The 18,422-nt window shown below is 46.2% G+C and overlaps 1 protein-coding gene across 1 annotated transcript in view; it reads left to right on the forward strand.

Moving 5' to 3' along the window:
• The first annotated feature begins 1,678 nt into the window (after positions 1-1,678).
• LOC141051272 (cytochrome c oxidase subunit 5B, mitochondrial-like) overlaps positions 1,679-18,422 on the forward strand; it is a 28,892-nt gene continuing 12,148 nt past the window's right edge. The window contains exons 1-3 of the mRNA XM_073548135.1: positions 1,679-1,982; positions 4,026-4,096; positions 7,226-7,325. Of these exons, the coding sequence (XP_073404236.1) occupies positions 1,871-1,982; positions 4,026-4,096; positions 7,226-7,325 (283 nt within the window). The 5' untranslated portion in view covers positions 1,679-1,870. The remainder of the gene's footprint in view (positions 1,983-4,025; positions 4,097-7,225; positions 7,326-18,422) is intronic.

The raw sequence follows: 18,422 nt of genomic DNA on the forward strand, positions 1-18,422 counted from the left end.
AGACGAAAACGGATCCGTGTGCATCCAAAGTATGCAAGTGTGAAACCAGCTGAACTCTATATAATGATTGGGGCTGGACCTAGATCTCTCCACAGGTTTTACCTAAAATCACTTTATATTACTTCCCCTACAATTAGGGCTCATACTCACTTGCGAGAAACTCACGTCATTCTCGTGCCAGTCTCTCACATGGAAACCTGGCACTGCCGCCGGCACTGGGACCGGAGGGGGCGGCTGCATAGAAGTACATGTAGCCGCATGCTCCGGTCCCTGTGCCGGCGGCAGCGCCAGGCTTTCATGCGAGAGACTCGCACGAGAATGACGTGAGTTTCTCGCAAGTGAGTATGAGCCCTTAGCAGCAACAACTGACGTCAGCTATCCTCCTCCCTGTAGTGTTGTCCTGAATCCTCCTCAGTCCTGACTTAGGCCAGGTTCTCATTGCGTTAATGGCCCTGCGTTCCACAGGATCCGTTACATAGCGGCACTAATGCTGTAACAGATGTGTTAACGCACCCTTTGGCAGCAATGATACCAATGCATCCACAATCGACATGATGCGTTACTTCATGACGCACCCTGGAACGCGGTCTGCAGCATTTGGGGGTGAGTCATGAAGTAATGCATCATGCGTTTGGATGCGCTAGTATCATTGCGGCCAATGGGTACATTAACGCATCCGTTACATAGCGTTAGTGCCGCTATGTAACGATCCCGTTGAACACAGGGCCATTAACGCAATGTGAACCTGGCCTAACACTATGAGAAGATGATATACCAAACAATGTGCCGAGTCTCTCCTCCTACACATAACATATACTGTATGTATATGCCATGGATGAGGGGCCAGGAAAGTAGATCTTTATTTGGGACTAAGGCCGGGGTCACACTGGCGAGGAATACGGCCGAGTGAGAGGCGCTAAAAGCACGCATTAGACACGGACCAATGATTCTCTATGGGGTCCCTCGCACCAGCCGTATATTTCTCATCCGTATCCTACGCTCCGTGCCAATCTCAGCATGCTGCGATTGTCAGCGTACTACGCCCATAGTACGCCAATGCAAGTCTATGGGTGCGCAAAAAATACGCATTACACATGGACTACACATGTAACTTGCGAGAAATACGCACCCGGTGTCTTTTAGCAAAGCCGGCAATTCAGTGCGCTATACAGTAAACTCACACTGACAGTTTTAATAAAGAAACGAAAGAATAGATATAGACACATATAATACATATAGAATGCATATATATATATATATATATACATTCTATGTGTCTATATCTATTCTTTGGTCTCTGTTATAAACCCTGTCATAGGGCTCCATTATATGTCCATTTTGCAAGCCTGCGAGAAAATCTCACCATACGGATGCCATACGGATTACATACGGATGCTGACATGCGCAAAATACGCGACCACACCTTGATTACGGATGACATACGGAGCACTGTATAGGGACCATTCATCCGTATTACGCATGTAAACTACGGACCGTATTTTGCACAGGTTAGTGTGACTCCAGCCTAAAGGTAATGCACAGGTCATTGCAGATGATGACAAACACATCCCCCTACACAGTCACACGCCATATATGCCATGGAGGAACTGGCAGGATATATTTGGGACTGAAGGGTTAACCCATGTGCATTTATTCACAGTCCACAATTACACCTGTCCTCCATGAGTCACAGTCAGGCTTCAGTAAGCTGAATGTGATAAGCTGCTGCCAGGCGCCAGAAAAAAAAAAAAAAAAGAATCGGCTCATTCTCCCTGCAGAGCCGGCTCTTGGTATCGGATCGTTCACAAACGACACAGACTGGACTGGACGCTGTAGCGCCAGCAGCTGTCAGCTGTGAGGTGCCGGAGTCATGGCTTCGTGGAGGTTTCTCCAGCTCGTCCGTCAGGTTCTCCCCCGGGGAGCAGCGGCTCCCAGGACCGTGTACCTCAGCAGACCATGCGTCAGAGCAATGAGCGCCGGTGGTGGGTATGACCGTCGTGTGGACAGTGCTAGCCGCCTGCTGTCTGCGGTGTGTGAGTGTGAATTCCTATGTGTGAGGCTGGTGTCCCCTGTGAAGGGCATAGGACGGGACAGTGGACGTGACTTTGCAGCAGTGCAGTAGTGTGCGCCGCCCATCCGCACATACTCAGCCTCACAGTGACAGCAGGTGACAGCCAGGACCGACCTGGAGCACGGTGTCTGTCAGGCTCCTGCACAGGTGACACCAGCGTCGGACTGGAGCACCTTGGGCCCACCAGAGAAAATCATTCTTGGGGCCCACTATGTAGCTACAGAAAAATAAATACAAGACCACCAATTGTGCGGTAAAACACACTAATATCCGGGTATAATATAAGGTAGTACATGTCTTAATTATGTAGCAGGGGTTGGGGTAGAATCATAGAGGGGTAGCCTCCCTCATAAGGTATAATGCAGTCCCCACCATAGAATATAATGTAGGACCCTCATAGGGTATAATGCCCCCCCCCCCCCAGAATATAATGTAGCCCCCTGAGAGAATAATGCAGCCCCCCTTAGAGTATACTGTAGCCCCCTCATAGAGTAATATGTAGCTTCCCAGAACATAATGTAGTCCCCTGAGAGAATAATGCAGCCCCTCACAGAATATAATGCAGCCCCTCTCCACCCCCATCATTGTCCTCATAACCAACTCCATCATTGCCATCTCCCACCCAACCCCCATCACTGCCCATTCCACCACCTCAATCATTGCCTCCTCCCCACCACCATCATTGTCCATTTCCTCACCTCCATCATTGCCTCCCCCCACCATCACTGCCTCCCCCCACCATCATTGTCCATCACCTCCATCATTGCCTCCCATCACCTCCACATCATTGCCTCCCATCACCTCCACATCATTGCCTCCCATCACCTCCACATCATTGCCTCCCATCACCTCCACATCATTGCCTCCCATCACCTCCACATCATTGCCTCCCATCACCTCCACATCATTGCCTCCCATCACCTCCACATCATTGCCTCCCATCACCTCCACATTATTGCCTCCCATCACCTCCACATCATTGCCTCCCATCGCCTCCATCATTGCCTCCCATCGCCTCCATCATTGCCTCCCCCACCACCATCATTGGCCATCACCACCATCATTGTCCATCACCTCCATCATTGCCTCCCCCACCATCGTCCATCACCTCCATTATTGCCTCCCCCCACCACCATCATTGCCCATCAAAACCATCATTGCCTCCCCCCACCACCATCATTGCCTCCCCTGGCCCCACCACCTTTCTCTCACTCACTCACACACACAGCAACACACCACATGCAGACACACAGCACAACTCACTTCTCCGCAGCACATCTCGGCGTCCTGCTTTCTGCCCGGCAGCTTTCTGTCTGGGACAGTGCGCTGGATAATGACGTCATCCAGCCGGGCAGGAAGCAAGCTGCTAGGATGTGCTGCGGGGAGGTGAGCTGTGCTGTGTGCCTGCGTGTGTGTATGTGGTGCTTTGTGTGTGTGGGGCTTTACATGCGGGCAGTGTTAGCTGCAGCCTGCGGCTAACGCTGCCTGACGTTAAATAGAAATGGTATTCATGCCCATAGCGGCGTGGGGAAGCGTGAATATTCATTTCGCTTTAGCAGCGGGGACAGGATCCTGTCTCTTGCTGCTGCTACGCTGGCACAGGGCGGCCCCCCCTTGACTCAGGGGCCCCATAGCCACTGACTGGGGGCCCCTCGAGCAGTGGGGGCCCTAAGCAGCTGCTGGCAAGTATGCCAGCAGGTGTCTGTGCCTGGGCCCACCGGAGAATCCTCTGGTTCTCCGGTGGGCCAGTCCGAGCCTGGGTGACACCTCTCAGGAAGCTGTGACCATGAAGTCGCAGCTGCACCCTCTGTATAGAGCAGATTGTCATAGAGCCACTGTATACCAGCTATTGTCCTCTGTTATCAGCCACTCTCAGGTCACTTCTCTTGTCCTTTGTTTTTCCTTTGTATTCTTGCTGTGATCTTTCTTTTTTGTGGCTTTTTTCTATGTTTAGGTATCCCCACTGATGAGGAGCAGGCGACCGGCCTGGAGAGGAAAGTTCTGAATGCTTTGAAGAAAGGAGAGGTAAGTGACATAATGAAGAACATAAAGAAGAGTGACATGTACGACTAGGATCAGGATGAGCCGTGTTCACACACTTGCATCTTACACTTAGTAGTGTCTTGTTTTTTTAACTGCTTTCTTGGATTGCATCCAGGTAGAATAGCAGACTCCCCTCCTGTCTGGGCGCCATTCTCTGGCTGGCTCTCTCGTCCCCCGCTGTCTCTCTGGCTGGCTCTCTCGTCCCCCGCTGTCTCTCTGGCTGGCTCTCTCGTCCCCCGCTGTCTCTCTGGCTGGCTCTCTCGTCCCCCGCTGTCTCTCTGGCTGGCTCTCTCGTCCCCCGCTGTCTCTCTGGCTGGCTCTCTCGTCCCCCGCTGTCTCTCTGGCTGGCTCTCTCGTCCCCCGCTGGCTCTCTCGTCCCCCGGTGCTGCGGCTCCTTTAAATGTCCTCCAAGCCGCATCAGGGGCCGCATGTACATCCGGTGTCACCGCTGCAGGCCGGATCCGGCGGCCCGGCTATTCGCCGCAGGCCGCCGGACCCCTGACACTGGATGTCTGAAAGAGGCCTAATGGGCCGTATTTCTCACTCTTCCAAGTTGTCCACGTTTCATCTTGAAGTGAGTGAAGCAGCCCGTAAGCGGCCGCTGATTATTCCATAGGAGTACGGTAGACTGTCAAATGAACGCTTGGAGACCTATTGCTGACACTGTTGGAACGGCACAGGTGTGGAAGGGGGGCTTTATTTATATAAGGAGTTGTCAAGTCTTGAACAGTCCCTTTAATGTCATTGTGTGTTTATAGGGTGGGAGGGAATTGGCTATGCCCACTTCTCAAAGTTGTCTGAGCTGGTTGGACAAGTAAAAAGTGTCAAGAAAATACGATTTGCTTTCAGCAACTAAGAGTTGTGCAAAAAAATTTACCAATCAATTTTACAGTAGAATTCCGGTGACACTTGATGAATCTGGGCCAGAGTGTGACTGAAGAGGATTGTCTGTGTTCTGCAGGGCTTGGGTCCTGGTGACATGCCCTATACCTTGTGTTGGTGTAGTTGCTATTCACACCCCCTGTAATTTATGGGATGTTATTAGTGATCTGCCAGGCAGTCTACCCACAGGGAGCACACGCGTGCTCCCTGTGGCCTTTCGCCATGCTTCTCATGTATTATTAGCGCTATTTATTTTACTGGCTTATATAGCGTCACTAATTCCAAATTGCATTACAGATATTATCACTGTTCTCATTGGGGCTCAAAACTCACAATCTATATTCCTATCAGTATGTCTTTGTAGTGTGGCAGGAAAATTGAGAACCCAGAGGAAACCCCCGCAAACACGGGGAAAACATACAAGCTCCTTGCACATATTGTTCTTGGTGGGATTTGAAGTCAGGACCCTATAACAGAGTGGAGAACTAGGGGGAGAAACTGCACACTTTTTACAGCATACAAGGCAGAATGGGAAATCTAGTTTTTCCTGAAATGCAGAGCCTCCTATAAGGGTTATTCAAGTGTTTACTATGGCTTAAGTATAGTGATGAGGGAATGTGCTCTGATGTCTTATCGGAGCATCTGGGTGTGCTCGTATATTACGTTCGAGTTCCTGGGGCTTCATGATTTGCGGCTGTTAGGGAATCCTCACGTGTTGAAGCTGTCTAATAGCTGCAAATCATCCAGCCACAGGGACTCTAACATAATATATGAGCACTCCAATATGCTTGGAAAAGACCTTATCCGAGCACATTCGCCCATCACTTCTTATGGTCTAACATGTAGTTAGTTGCTAAAGTCACTCTGCCAGCACACAGCGGTCACAGACTGCACCTGCTGGCGAGTTGGCAGCTTGTGCTGACGTCCTGTCGACAGAGCAGCAGCTTCTCTTCAGCTTTGCTCTGTTGACAGCTGGCTCTCTGCTGCCTTACTGCGGGGAGCCAGCTAAAAACTAGTATGACTACAGTCTTGCCCCATCAACAGCAGCCCAGAATAGCTGCTCTGTCATGGAGCAGCTGGGTAAAGCAGGTAGTTGTCTGAGGCTATGTGCACACGGTGCAGATCCGGCCCTGCGGATTTGCAGCAGAACTGCATGTCATGTACAGTACCATTAAAGCCTAAGTGAAACAAAATCCGCAGTGCACATGATGCTTTTTTTTCCACGCGGATTTGGAGCGGAATGAAAAAAACAGCATGTCACTTCTTTTGTGCAGTTTTGCTGCACTTTTCCACCTGCTCCATTCTAGAAATCCACAGGTGGAAAAACACAGGGGGAAACCGCACAAAACATGCAGTGAAACCGCACTAAATCCGCAGGAAAAATGCAGGTCATTTGACCTGCGGATTTAGTGAATTCCGTGCGGAAAATGCCTACACAGAATACGCACCGTGTGCACATACCCTTAATTTGCAACTACCTCACCATTAGTTTATAGGCTCAAAGTTAAAGTGTTCTTGTTTCCTTAACACACAGTAAATGGTGAAGGTCAGAGATTAGACTATGTACTGTATACATGGGATATATTGTGCTGATTTCATTGGATTGATCGTGTACCTACAGCAGTTCCTGTCATGAGGTTCAGGCCTTGTTCCAGTTATTCCTTTGTTTCCAGGAGAAGTAAAGCAAATGACTGACCTTATGCCATTGTTGATAAGGCTAAGTGCACACGTAGCAGAAAATTTCTGCTCAAAAACCTGACTCCCTTCCCAGAAACCACGTCTTTTTTGTCTTTGCGTTTTCCACGCGGTTTTTGCGCGGTTTTTTCCGGCGCGTTTTCAAAACTCATAGAACTACCCAGAAACGCGGAAAAATCCGCGAAATGAATGAGCATGCTGCGTTTTTTACCGCAATGCGTTTTTTTTGCGGTAAACGCATCAATGTGCACAAAAAGTGCAAAATGCATAGAAATGAATGGGAAGCTTTTTTGCCTTTTTCCCGCAGATTTTTTGGCAAATCCGCGGGGAAAAAACGCGAAAAAATGCAGTGTGTGAACACAGCCTAAAGGTCAACGTCCATAATGAGACCTTTGCAGGTACTTCCAGTGTATCTGGATATCTGGCAAGATATTATTAAATTAGTTTTTTTCACCATCTTTAAATTAACTTTTGTGTTTTCTGCAGGTAAATGTTATACCAGTGACCACTTATAACGTGTTTTGTCTTTCTAAGGATCCTTTTAACGTCCAGAAGCCAAAATCCTATGCAGGAACCAAAGAGAGTCCACACATAGTGCCATCTATCAACAAGCAGAGACTTGTGGGCTGCATATGTAAGTTTCGTTGCTGCATATTTCATTTCAGTGTACTAAACTTGTAGAAAGAGTGATTAACTTCTTTCTAAAAGCATTGGCTCTATGTACAGATCTGCCATGAGCACAGGTCACTTTGGGCTCTATGCCAGATATGTACGCTATGCTGATCACACGGAGCAACCTCTGTGATGGTGCACTCGGCTGCAGAAGCCTGACTGATAAAGTTCAGAGTATTTTTATTCTGCTCTATACAGCAGGGTTCCCCAACTCCAGTCCTCAAGGCCCACCAACAGATCATGTTTTCAGGATTTCCTTAGTATTGCTCAGGTGATAATTGCTTCACCTGTGTAATACAAAGGAAATCCTGAAAACATGACCTGTTGTTGGGCCTTGAGGACTGGAGTTGGGGAACCCTGGTATACAGGATGCAAAGTTTCCACCTCAGTTTGAAACGTTGCATGCTCTATATGGCAGAATAAAGAGGTCTTGAACGTTAGGGCTCATACTCAATTGCGAGAGACTCACACGATTCTTGTGCTAGTCTCTCGCATGAAAACCTGGCACTGCCGCCGGCACTTGGACAGGAGCATGCGGCTACATTTATTCCTGTGCCGCCGCACGCTCCGGTCCGAGTGCATGAGAATCGTGCGAGTTTCTCGCAAGTGAGTATGAGCCCTTAAAGGGAACTTGTCACAGTTTTTTCCCATATTAGATAAGGTCAGTACTCCGAAGCCCTTGAAAGCTAGCAAGAGAATGGGCTCATGAGGATTAAAGGGTCTCAGCTGTCGCTTCCCCGTCGAGCAGTCCAGGAGATAACGTATCTCCTAAGCAGAGGTCCATCAGCCAGTCCTTGTACTATCTGCAATAATGCAACATTCCTGGTTGTCGCTGTTTCCCTCTAATGTGCTCTCAGCAGTACCAGCTTCCCCTGTTCTAATGATGTCTGGAGGCGAAGGGAAAGGGTGAAGCTATGGGATGGAGGCAGCACAGGGAAGTGTACTGTGTAAATGCTGTCTCTAAGGGTACTGTCACACTTGGCGATGTACCAGCGATCCCGACCAGCGATATGACGTGGTCAGGATCGCTGGTGCATCGCTAAGTGGTCGCTAGTGAGCTGCCACACAGGCAGATCTCACCAGCGACATCGCAGGGGTCGGGGGTCGCTACTTACCTGTCACACCAGGCGATCCTGCGTCCTCACGCCCGGCTCCACGCGTCGCTCGTCGTCACAGCAGGAAGCTGACGACGAGAAACAGTCCTGGACGTTCTCGCGCGATCAGCGATAACCAGCGGGGGAGCCGGTCGTAGGTAAGTATCAGACACAGCGATATCGCTAGCAATATCGCTATAACGTCACTAGTTATAGCGATATTGCTAGCGATATCTCTTAGTGTGACATGCCCTTAAGGGCTTGGCCTCTGTGCTGATATTAGCCTCATGCCTTTTATGCTGAAGCTGGGCCTAGTGCTTTGTGCGCTGAAGTTTATCTTCAGGTATGGAAGCTAGGCCTTGGACCTGTAGACTAATGCTAGACCGCATGTCTGATCTACGTCTCATGATTTGACTTCAGTTAGCAGCTTGTCATGGCTGTACAGGGCCTTATGATTGGACTTGAGAGTTTAACTGATGCCGACCATTTTATGGTTGAATAAACAGATGTTTTCACTGCTGTATCACCATACCAGTATCAGCCTAACTACTCCATCCGTAGGAAGTTATATGGTGTTGATACAACACATTAACTCCGTGAAGACTGCCCTCCAACTGTGCCTCATTAATTGGCTCCTTTAGGTGTGGGATAGTCTCAGATGTACCACTCAGAGAGGGTTATCCTGAGTTCAGATTAAATTTAAGTCTTGAGTCAGGTCTCGTGCCTTCAAGCGGAGCCCTAGCCTGGTCCTCAGAGCGTGCCTTTGGGCCTTGGCGTTTACACTTTGTCTCTAAACTCGTCTCTGGTTAGAGAGTCCTTGTGTCTGGACCCAAAACCAGCTTCCTTTGCCTCATTCTTTGCAACTTGGCTTTGCCAAAGGAGCAACTATAAACGGGATAGCCTAGCTTTCTCTTTCGGAACCGGAGTTTCAATTTGGCTACTGTCCATGCTCTGTCTAGTCAAAGTTTTCAAACTTTGTCCTTAAAGGAAAAGAGCGTGATTTTTATTTTAATTATTTATATAATCAATTATTTTTAGTTCAAAATTAAATTAACTGTTTAACAGGGTTTTTTTTTCTTACATTTTTCTTGAATCCTAAAAATTCAAAATAAATGTCTGTGGACTCCTGCGTGTGCCATGTATAAACATCCCAATGCTCTGCCCATTTATCCGTATACTAAAAAGTATTTGTTTCATCTTCGGGCAGTCCTGTTAGTAAGCACATGCGAGTTTATTATTGGGCTGTAACAGTCCTCATTGCGGGTAGGATGGTGATAGCCACTACCACTTCTGTGCAATAGGAAGTGTTTAAGGCCTGTTTCACACTTCAGTTTTTGTGTGTCAGTTAAAATCTGCCAAAATGGCGGAAAGCGGATCCGTTGCTAACTGATGTGAACGGATGCCACCGGACCGTTTTTTTTTTTTTTTTACGGATCCGATGAATGAAGAATTTTAAAGGAACCGCAGCCCAGAGAGAGAGAGAGATTTTTTTTTTTTTTTTTTCTTCCAGGCGCCAGAACAGACTTTAGGGTTAAATTTCAGGCTGAGTGAAGTCTTTCGGGATGCGCAGTGTGAAGTGCGGATCCTGCCACCCGAAAAAACATTACATGCTCCGTTCGGGCATGTCGGCAGACGGCAAAATTTTGGCGCATCCGCAAAAAAACGGATCCAACGGATGGCCGTCCGTCAAGATCCGCCGGTAATGCAACTCAATGGGAAAAAAAACATCTGCCAAACAAAATGGCAGATCCGTTTTTTTTTTTGTTTTTTTTTTGCAGAACGGCAGATCTTGGCTGATGGACAAAAACTCAAGTGTGAAACAGGCCTAAGGTCTTTTCTATGGCAGTGGTGTTTATAAATATAACTTGTCTAACAATCGCTCAGTTCATTATTGCTGTTGGAGTACAACAGAGATGGAGCTGGGGCCATTAGTGTTTCTTGCATATGAGTTTCTAGTGCCTTGCATAGACGACCATTTGCATCCATCCTTTGGTGGTACTTTGAAAAATAATGGAGGGTGGAGTTGGTAGGGACATTTTAACCACTGTGAGACCATTGTGTATATAGTTTATTGTCTAGTGTACCCTTAAGTGGATTAAATATATAATTTAACCTTGAGCTGCTCTGTCCACGAATCCACACGTCCGTATTCTCGGTTTTAACTTTCCATGCTACCAAGGCTGTTTTTTGGACCAATGTAATCCTGTTCACAGATCTAGCTTATACAGTATCTAATAAGGAACTGGTGGCAGTCCTACCAAGTGATAAGGTTCTGTTTTACTGGTGCTATTGAAAGGGGCTTGTCAGGGTTGTGAGCAAGCGTGGTGCCATGTTAGCGACTACGTGGGCCACATCCTCACTCACTGGGCCCATGTGGACATGGTTTGTCTGTGTAAAACTGCCAAGCTGACCTTCCGTGTCCTCGGGGTGTGGAATGTTGGTGCAAGTCAAGAGACTGTACCATGTTATCCCTCAAATGTAATAGTGATGTCAGGCTGGCTGGCGAGGTACGGGTCCTTCACAGGGGGTTTTTTTCTCCTTTCTTATGGTGCCAAGTTACTAGCAGGTAGATAAGTTGATAACTACATGCTTGTTCTGCCCTGCCCTGAAGTATTCCAGTTCAGTGGTCATGGACTGCGCCTGCTGGCTATACTCCTGGGTCCGGTTAAGTTGATAGAGCAGCTCCCTCTTCCTTATCTGCTGGAGAGCTGGCTGTCAATCAGTGTGATGGCCCATTGACAAAGCCGAAGAGAGCTGCTCTGTCAACATGGGGTCAAAGGAAGCCTGAGCTGGAAGAGATCACAGAACAGGTAGGTAGATGCCCAAGGTACTTGAATAACACCCGAGTATTCTTGGATAACATGTCATCTGAGCATGCTCGCTCATCACTACTGATGCTTTTTTTATTTTTCTGGCAGCCAGGCATTCAGTGTGTTGTCTCTGCAGCTTTAGAACGTAGTGTTCAGTTTTAGCGATGGCTGGATGTGGCCATTGAACCACGATGAACAATAATGGCCTTTCCATCTACTGAAGTGCAGAGCTTATTCACTTCAGTAGGCAAGGTCATCAGTATCTTATAGGGAATCTGGCGGGTGATACAAGCAGCCCGATCCAACAGCATGTATCACATTAGCTGCATGATGGCAGCCATCTTTGACTTGAGAAAACACCACTTTAAGTGCCACCAGGAATCAAGCTGCATGGGACAGGCTGGTCCCTGGAGGCTTCTCCCTACTCGCTGCCCTGGAGTGGCACATACAGTGGGGCAAAAAAGTATTTAGTCAGTCAGCAATAGTGCAAGTTCCACCACTTAAAAAGATGAGAGGCGTCTGTAATTTACATCATAGGTAGACCTCAACTATGGGAGACAAACTGAGAAAAAAAAATCCAGAAAATCACATTGTCTGTTTTTTTTTTTCATTTTATTTGCATATTATGGTGGAAAATAAGTATTTGGTCAGAAACAAGCAATCAAGATTTCTGGCTCTCACAGACCTGTAACTTCTTATTTAAGAGTCTCCTCTTTCCTCCACTCATTACCTGTAGTAATGGCACCTGTTTAAACTTGTTATCAGTATAAAAAGACACCTGTGCACACCCTCAAACAGTCTGACTCCAAACTCCACTATGGTGAAGACCAAAGAGCTGTCAAAGGACACCAGAAACAAAATTGTAGCCCTGCACCAGGCTGGGAAGACTGAATCTGCAATAGCCAACCAGCTTGGAGTGAAGAAATCAACTGTGGGAGCAATAATTAGAAAATGGAAGACATACAAGACCACTGATAATCTCCCTCGATCTGGTGCTCCACGCAAAATCCCACCCCGTGGGGTCAGAATGATCACAAGAACGGTGAGCAAAAATCCCAGAACCACGCGAGGGGACCTAGTGAATGAACTGCAGAGAGCTGGGACCAATGTAACAAGGCCTACCATAAGTAACACACTACGCCACCATGGACTCAGATCCTGCAGTGCCAGACGTGTCCCACTGCTTACGCCTGTACATGTCCGGGCCCGTCTGAAGTTTGCTAGAGAGCATTTGGATGATCCAGAGGAGTTTTGGGAGAATATCCTATGGTCTGATGAAACCAAACTGGAACTGTTTGGTAGAAACACAACTTGTCGTGTTTGGAGGAAAAAGAATACCGAGTTGCATCCATCAAACACCATACCTACTGTAAAGCATGGTGGTGGAAACATCATGCTTTGGGGCTGTTTCTCTGCAAAGGGGCCAGGACGACTGATCCGGGTACATGAAAGAATGAATGGGGCCATGTATCGTGAGATTTTGAGTACAAACCTCCTTCCATCAGCAAGGGCATTGAAGATGAAACGTGGCTGGGTCTTTCAACATGACAATGATCCAAAGCACACCGCCAGGGCAACGAAGGAGTGGCTTCGTAAGAAGCATTTCAAGGTCCTGGAGTGGCCTAGCCAGTCTCCAGATCTCAACCCTATAGAAAACCTTTGGAGGGAGTTGAAAGTCCGTGTTGCCAAGCGAAAAGCCAAAAACATCACTGCTCTAGAGGAGATCTGCATGGAGGAATGGGCCAACATACCAACAACAGTGTGTGGCAACCTTGTGAAGACTTACAGAAAACGTTTGACCTCTGTCATTGCCAACAAAGGATATATCACAAAGTATTGAGATGAAATTTTGTTTCTGACCAAATACTTATTTTCCACCATAATATGCAAATAAAATGAAACAAAAACAGACAATGTGATTTTCTGGATTTTTTTTTTTCTCAGTTTGTCTCCCATAGTTGAGGTCTACCTATGATGTAAATTACAGACGCCTCTCATCTTTTTAAGTGGTGGAACTTGCACTATTGCTGACTGACTAAATACTTTTTGCCCCACTGTATGTGTAGATGTGATTTCAATGGCCATTTTTACCTTCAATGCAGAAATGAGCAGTACTGGGACAAAAACTTTAGAACCAGCTAGATACTGAATGCAAGGTACTTAAATGAGGGTCTCTGGATCCTCTCATCAATTTTCTGGTAATAAAATTGGCTCTTGTCATTATTGATAAAGTATTTATTTTAAATTCATCTTGCGATTCAGAAAAGTGAACAGTTAGCTAAGCTAATGAGATGTGAACCAGACTTTGGAAAAGGCAACTTATTTTGTAGCATGGCTGCAATTCTTATGAAGGTGAATGGATGTAAAGTAATTTAACCCTCCTGTCTGTCACATCTACAGATTATTACAAAGATGCACTAAAGCTATCAAACCTGATGCAGCTCTTTGATATTTAGCGGTTGCCCACTACTGGCTAACCCCAGTTTAATCCATACAGGACCCTAATCTAATATATAAAGCTCAGTGTGTGTGTGTGTGTGTCCGGGATTGGCATCTGCACCATCGCAGCTACAGCCATATAATTTTGCTCAGTCATACACCTGGACCCCGAGAGCGTCATAGGCTATGTTGTGAGGTGAAATTTTAACCCCACGCATTCCAATTCACCAAACAATTTTGCCTATTCTTATTATTTCTATGGTGTTATCGTCCTTCTGTAAAGCTGGAAATAACACAATTTATTACCGTGCCAACACAGACCACCCTCTGACAGACTGCAGGGGGAGCCCAGTATCACACAGGATAGGATTAGATACGCTCAGCAGTCAGTATCACACAGGATAGTATTAGATACACGGCTCAGCAGTCAGTATCACAGGATAGGATTAGATACACAGCTCAGCAGTCAGTATCACACAGGATAGGATTAGATACACGGCTCAGCAGTCAGTATCACAGGAAAGGAATAGATACACGGCTGAGCAGTCAGTAACACACGATAGGATTAGATACATGGCTCAGCAGTCAGTATCACACAGGATAGGATTAGATACACAGCTCAGCAGTCAGTATGACACCGGATAGGATTAGATACACTGCTGAGCAGTCAGTAACACACATGATAGGATTAGATACACAGCCGAGCAGAAAGTATCACACAGGAGAGGATTAGACGCACAGCTTAGAAACAGGATGTGCCAAAGGAGAGGACATTTCCATTCCAAGAATTCCACTCATTCCATCTGATTTGTTTTTTGATTTTAAACGCCTCCAGTTTTCAGTTCAACTGCTATTTGCAATGTCCATTAGCAAGGCTCAGGGACAGTCCCTGAAAGTAGTAGGGATCGATTTGCAATCTCCATGCTTTTCTCATGGTCAACTTTACGTGATCTGTTCAAGAGTTGGAACTGCCAAAAATCTGTTCATCTTTGCACCGAAAGGAAAAACCAAAAATGTTGTTTATCAAAAGGCTCTTGAATGAGTTGAAAATAAAATACTGGGGCGTGGCCTATGCCTTGTACCATGAGGACATAGGAACCGGGTGCTCCAGTGAAACCCGCAAAATCCGACTTAATCTGCGGCGGTTTTGAACCATCCAAGCTCAGATTCCTCTTTATTAGCTTCCCAAAAAGCTACAGGATCTTTCAAGATCATTTTGGACTAATTTTGGCCCTTATTGAAGTTGTTGCGGCCTATACCTCATTGCAGACCTGAAGCCAGGGACTAAATTTTCTACATGAGGCCTGGCTCCTCCTCCCCTCTCTCTCCTAGGAGATCTACAACCACTGGAGACGCCGCAGACCAGGAGAGGAAGACCGGGAGGAGCAGGTGCCACTGCCGAATTCTCGTCACCGGGACACTGCCACGCCTGCCACGCCAGCAGCTAAAGAGGTGGGTCATCTGCAGTGGCACAGAATCCCCCTAGAGCTGACGAGCACAGCAGGCTCCGAAAAAGCTCTGAAAGATCAGCTAGCCAGCACTGATATAGAGACAAGGATCACCGCTCACTATGAGCCAGGGAGCAATGCTGTGGTTCTAATTGTGCCTACATCAGGGAAAGGTCTTTCCTTAATAGACGGCTGGGAGCTTAAGAAGCGAACTAGTAATAATACTTACCACAAACTTTATTAGCAGGGAGCCGCTGTGGTTGTACATACTGAGGATAACAGACCCTCACATCCCTCTTGCCCAAAGAAATACTAAAATCTGAGGAGGGGTTAATCACACTGCCTGAGTGGGAAGCCCTGTTGTGTTACTATAAAAGCAAGGGTTAATCTCACTCCCTTAAATGGACAGAGAGCTAAGTTGTGATAACAACAAGCTCAAAACACACAATTCCTATTAGAGAGACTGGTCTGGGGAACACTCAGCACAATAGCACCACCTGGTGGCTTATATCTTAAAAGGTGAAGCTCTTTTTCCCCATACTCTTTGTGAACCTATATCTTCTAAATCAGCCACCACTACTCAAGTAAAAAGGGGGAAACATAAAAACAAACAAGGGGGGTGAGTCGGACAACGCTTTACACATCCATAAAATCTCTCCTTATCTCCAGACTGAGCACCACTAGAAACAAAGGTTCCTCTCCTGCCTCAAAAATCCCTAACCTACCAAGAGGCAACAAAGCTCTCCCACAACGCCAAGTTAACAGCGATAGAGCTACTACTACTAATAGAAGCAGATCCCGCTCACCACGCAGGCTTAACTCTCCCACAAAGCAAACCTACTACCCCCAACACATACCCCTAAATACTGGTAAAATTAACCAGTTCCTCGTGGAGATAGACACTTCTCAGAGACTTAAAAGAAGCGCTCCAGGAGTGTGGGGAAATGTTCATACCTCTTCACACAAACAATCTGGCTCGGACGAAGAGTCAGAGGTTATCTCTCCGAATTCCTCCCCCGCGAAATCCAAGGCCAAGAAAAATCTCCCAAGTTACAATTATGAAGAAGATTTTCCATCTTTAAAGGGTTCCAAAGCAAGTCTCGAATCGCTACAGGGAGACGTACTTTCATACTTGGTTAATCTATCTGAAAAAATGGAAAAAATGGGAAGGGATATGGACAAAAACTTCAAAGACCACAGTAAACAGCTTGACCTCAAATTAAATTCAATCTTCGAAAAGTTCTCTGAAAAAATTATCAATCATGAAGAGAGACTACAAAAACTCGAACGCAAATCAACTGATTCGTCCTTTGACTTAAAGGAACTTTCTGCTGAGGTCTACAAACTCAAACTCTCAGACGTGGAGGATAGAAGCCGCCGCAACAATCTAAAGATACGTGGCATCCCGGAAAGCATTCCTCCAGAACATCTCTCTGACCATATTAAAGATATCTTCAAAACAGCTATCCCAAACCTCTCTTCTTCCGATCTCGAGATAGACAGGGCTCATAGACTTCCACGGCCATCAAAACTAGCAGCTGATATCCCCAGGGACACAATCCTGAGGGTACACTTCTTCCAAACGAAGTAAAAAATTCTAAAGTACCTAAAGGACCAAAATACATTCCCGGACCCGTACAGTGATCTGAAGGTCTTTCCTGACTTGTCAAAATTCACATTGGACGCTAGACGCTCCTTTTCCAGCGTCACCTCTGCTCTCCGAGATAAAGGAATCCCGTACAATTGGGGGTTCCCCCTCAAGCTCCTAATCCGCCACCAGGGCAAAGTTATCCCTGTCTTCACCCCAGAGGAAGACGCCAATTTTCTAAAATCCATCTCCAGACCAAGACAAAATACTGGAAAATGATAAATAACTTTAATGTCTACTAGGTTCTTTTCACGTTTACATTGGGTTTCACTATTACCCGTCCATGTGTAATACCCCGAGTGCTTAGTAGCAGTTCATTATTTAGTGTTCTGCTTATGTTTACTGTTTATTGTTCACAATCTACTTTTCTCTTTACAGGTTGTTTCTTTTGCCGATACATACCGATTGTATTCGAGTATTGGTTTATTCTCTATCATTGTATTCATTTGCTCCAGGTTCCAAGCTACATAGCTCCTTACTGATCATCCCCATACCTAATCCAAATTAGATCTATCATGAGTTTTAAACTCACCTCCTACAATGTGAAAGGCCTAAATAGCCCATGGAAGAGGTTCTCCCTCTGGAGGGAACTAGAAAGATCACACATTGACATTGCATGTATTCAGGAGTCTAAGTTCATGATTAACAACCATCCACACCTCCACCACAAAAAGTTCCCCCACATTTTTACATCTTGTGGCCCTCAGAAAAAAGCAGGTATAATCACTATGATAAGTTCTTCAACTCCCTTTGAAATCATAGATGAACATAAAGATACTAACGGTAGATACCTCATCTTGATCTGCAAAATTAATGAACAAATCTGTATCCTAGTTAACCTATACGCCCCCAACCGGCACCAGCTTCGCTTTCTAAACAAGCTCCTGAAAATCATTTCCAAGGTTAGAAAAGGTGAACTAATTCTAGCTGGAGATTTCAACATTACACCGGATAGCACTGTTGACTCTTCCTCACACACCCGTAGTCCCTCAAATAACCTAAATCAGTGGATCTTTAAAAACGAACTTTTCGACGTCTTCAGGTGTCTAAACACGTCGTCAAGAGAGTACACTTTCTTTTCAGACGTACATCAGTCCGCATCCCGGATTGATCTAATCCTTACAGACGTGTTCACTCTCCCCAGACTCCAGGAGGTTTCTATAGGCAAAAAGTCCTTCTCTGATCATTCACCAGTACACAGTCTTATTCAATTAGGTCCCCCTCTTAAGAAAGCTAATATGTGGAGATGTAACTCCAACATCCTTCACGACACCTTTCACAAGCAAAAAAAAGAAAAGGCCATTTCCCAATTCTTCCTAGATAACAAATCCTCCTCAACCAACCCTTTCAATAATTGGTGCACCCACAAGGCTGTACTCAGAGGTATTTTCATTGATATTTCATCAAAAATTAAAAAAGAGAATAGAAGGAATATCTTGGAAGTCCAAACCAAAATCCACAATAAAGAATCCGAATTATTAGCCCATCATTCCCAATCTTCCTCTCTCCAACTTGAACTCTTGACTCTGAGACAAAAGCTCAAATCACTTATCAGCACTCCTTATGATGCTGTAGTAAAATCCTCAAAATTTAAATATTATTCTGCACTAAATAAACCAA

Source organism: Dendrobates tinctorius, unplaced genomic scaffold (assembly GCF_039654945.1).
Source record: "Dendrobates tinctorius isolate UK_male_01 unplaced genomic scaffold, ASM3965494v1 ptg000156l, whole genome shotgun sequence".
Lineage (NCBI taxonomy): Eukaryota > Metazoa > Chordata > Amphibia > Anura > Dendrobatidae > Dendrobates > Dendrobates tinctorius.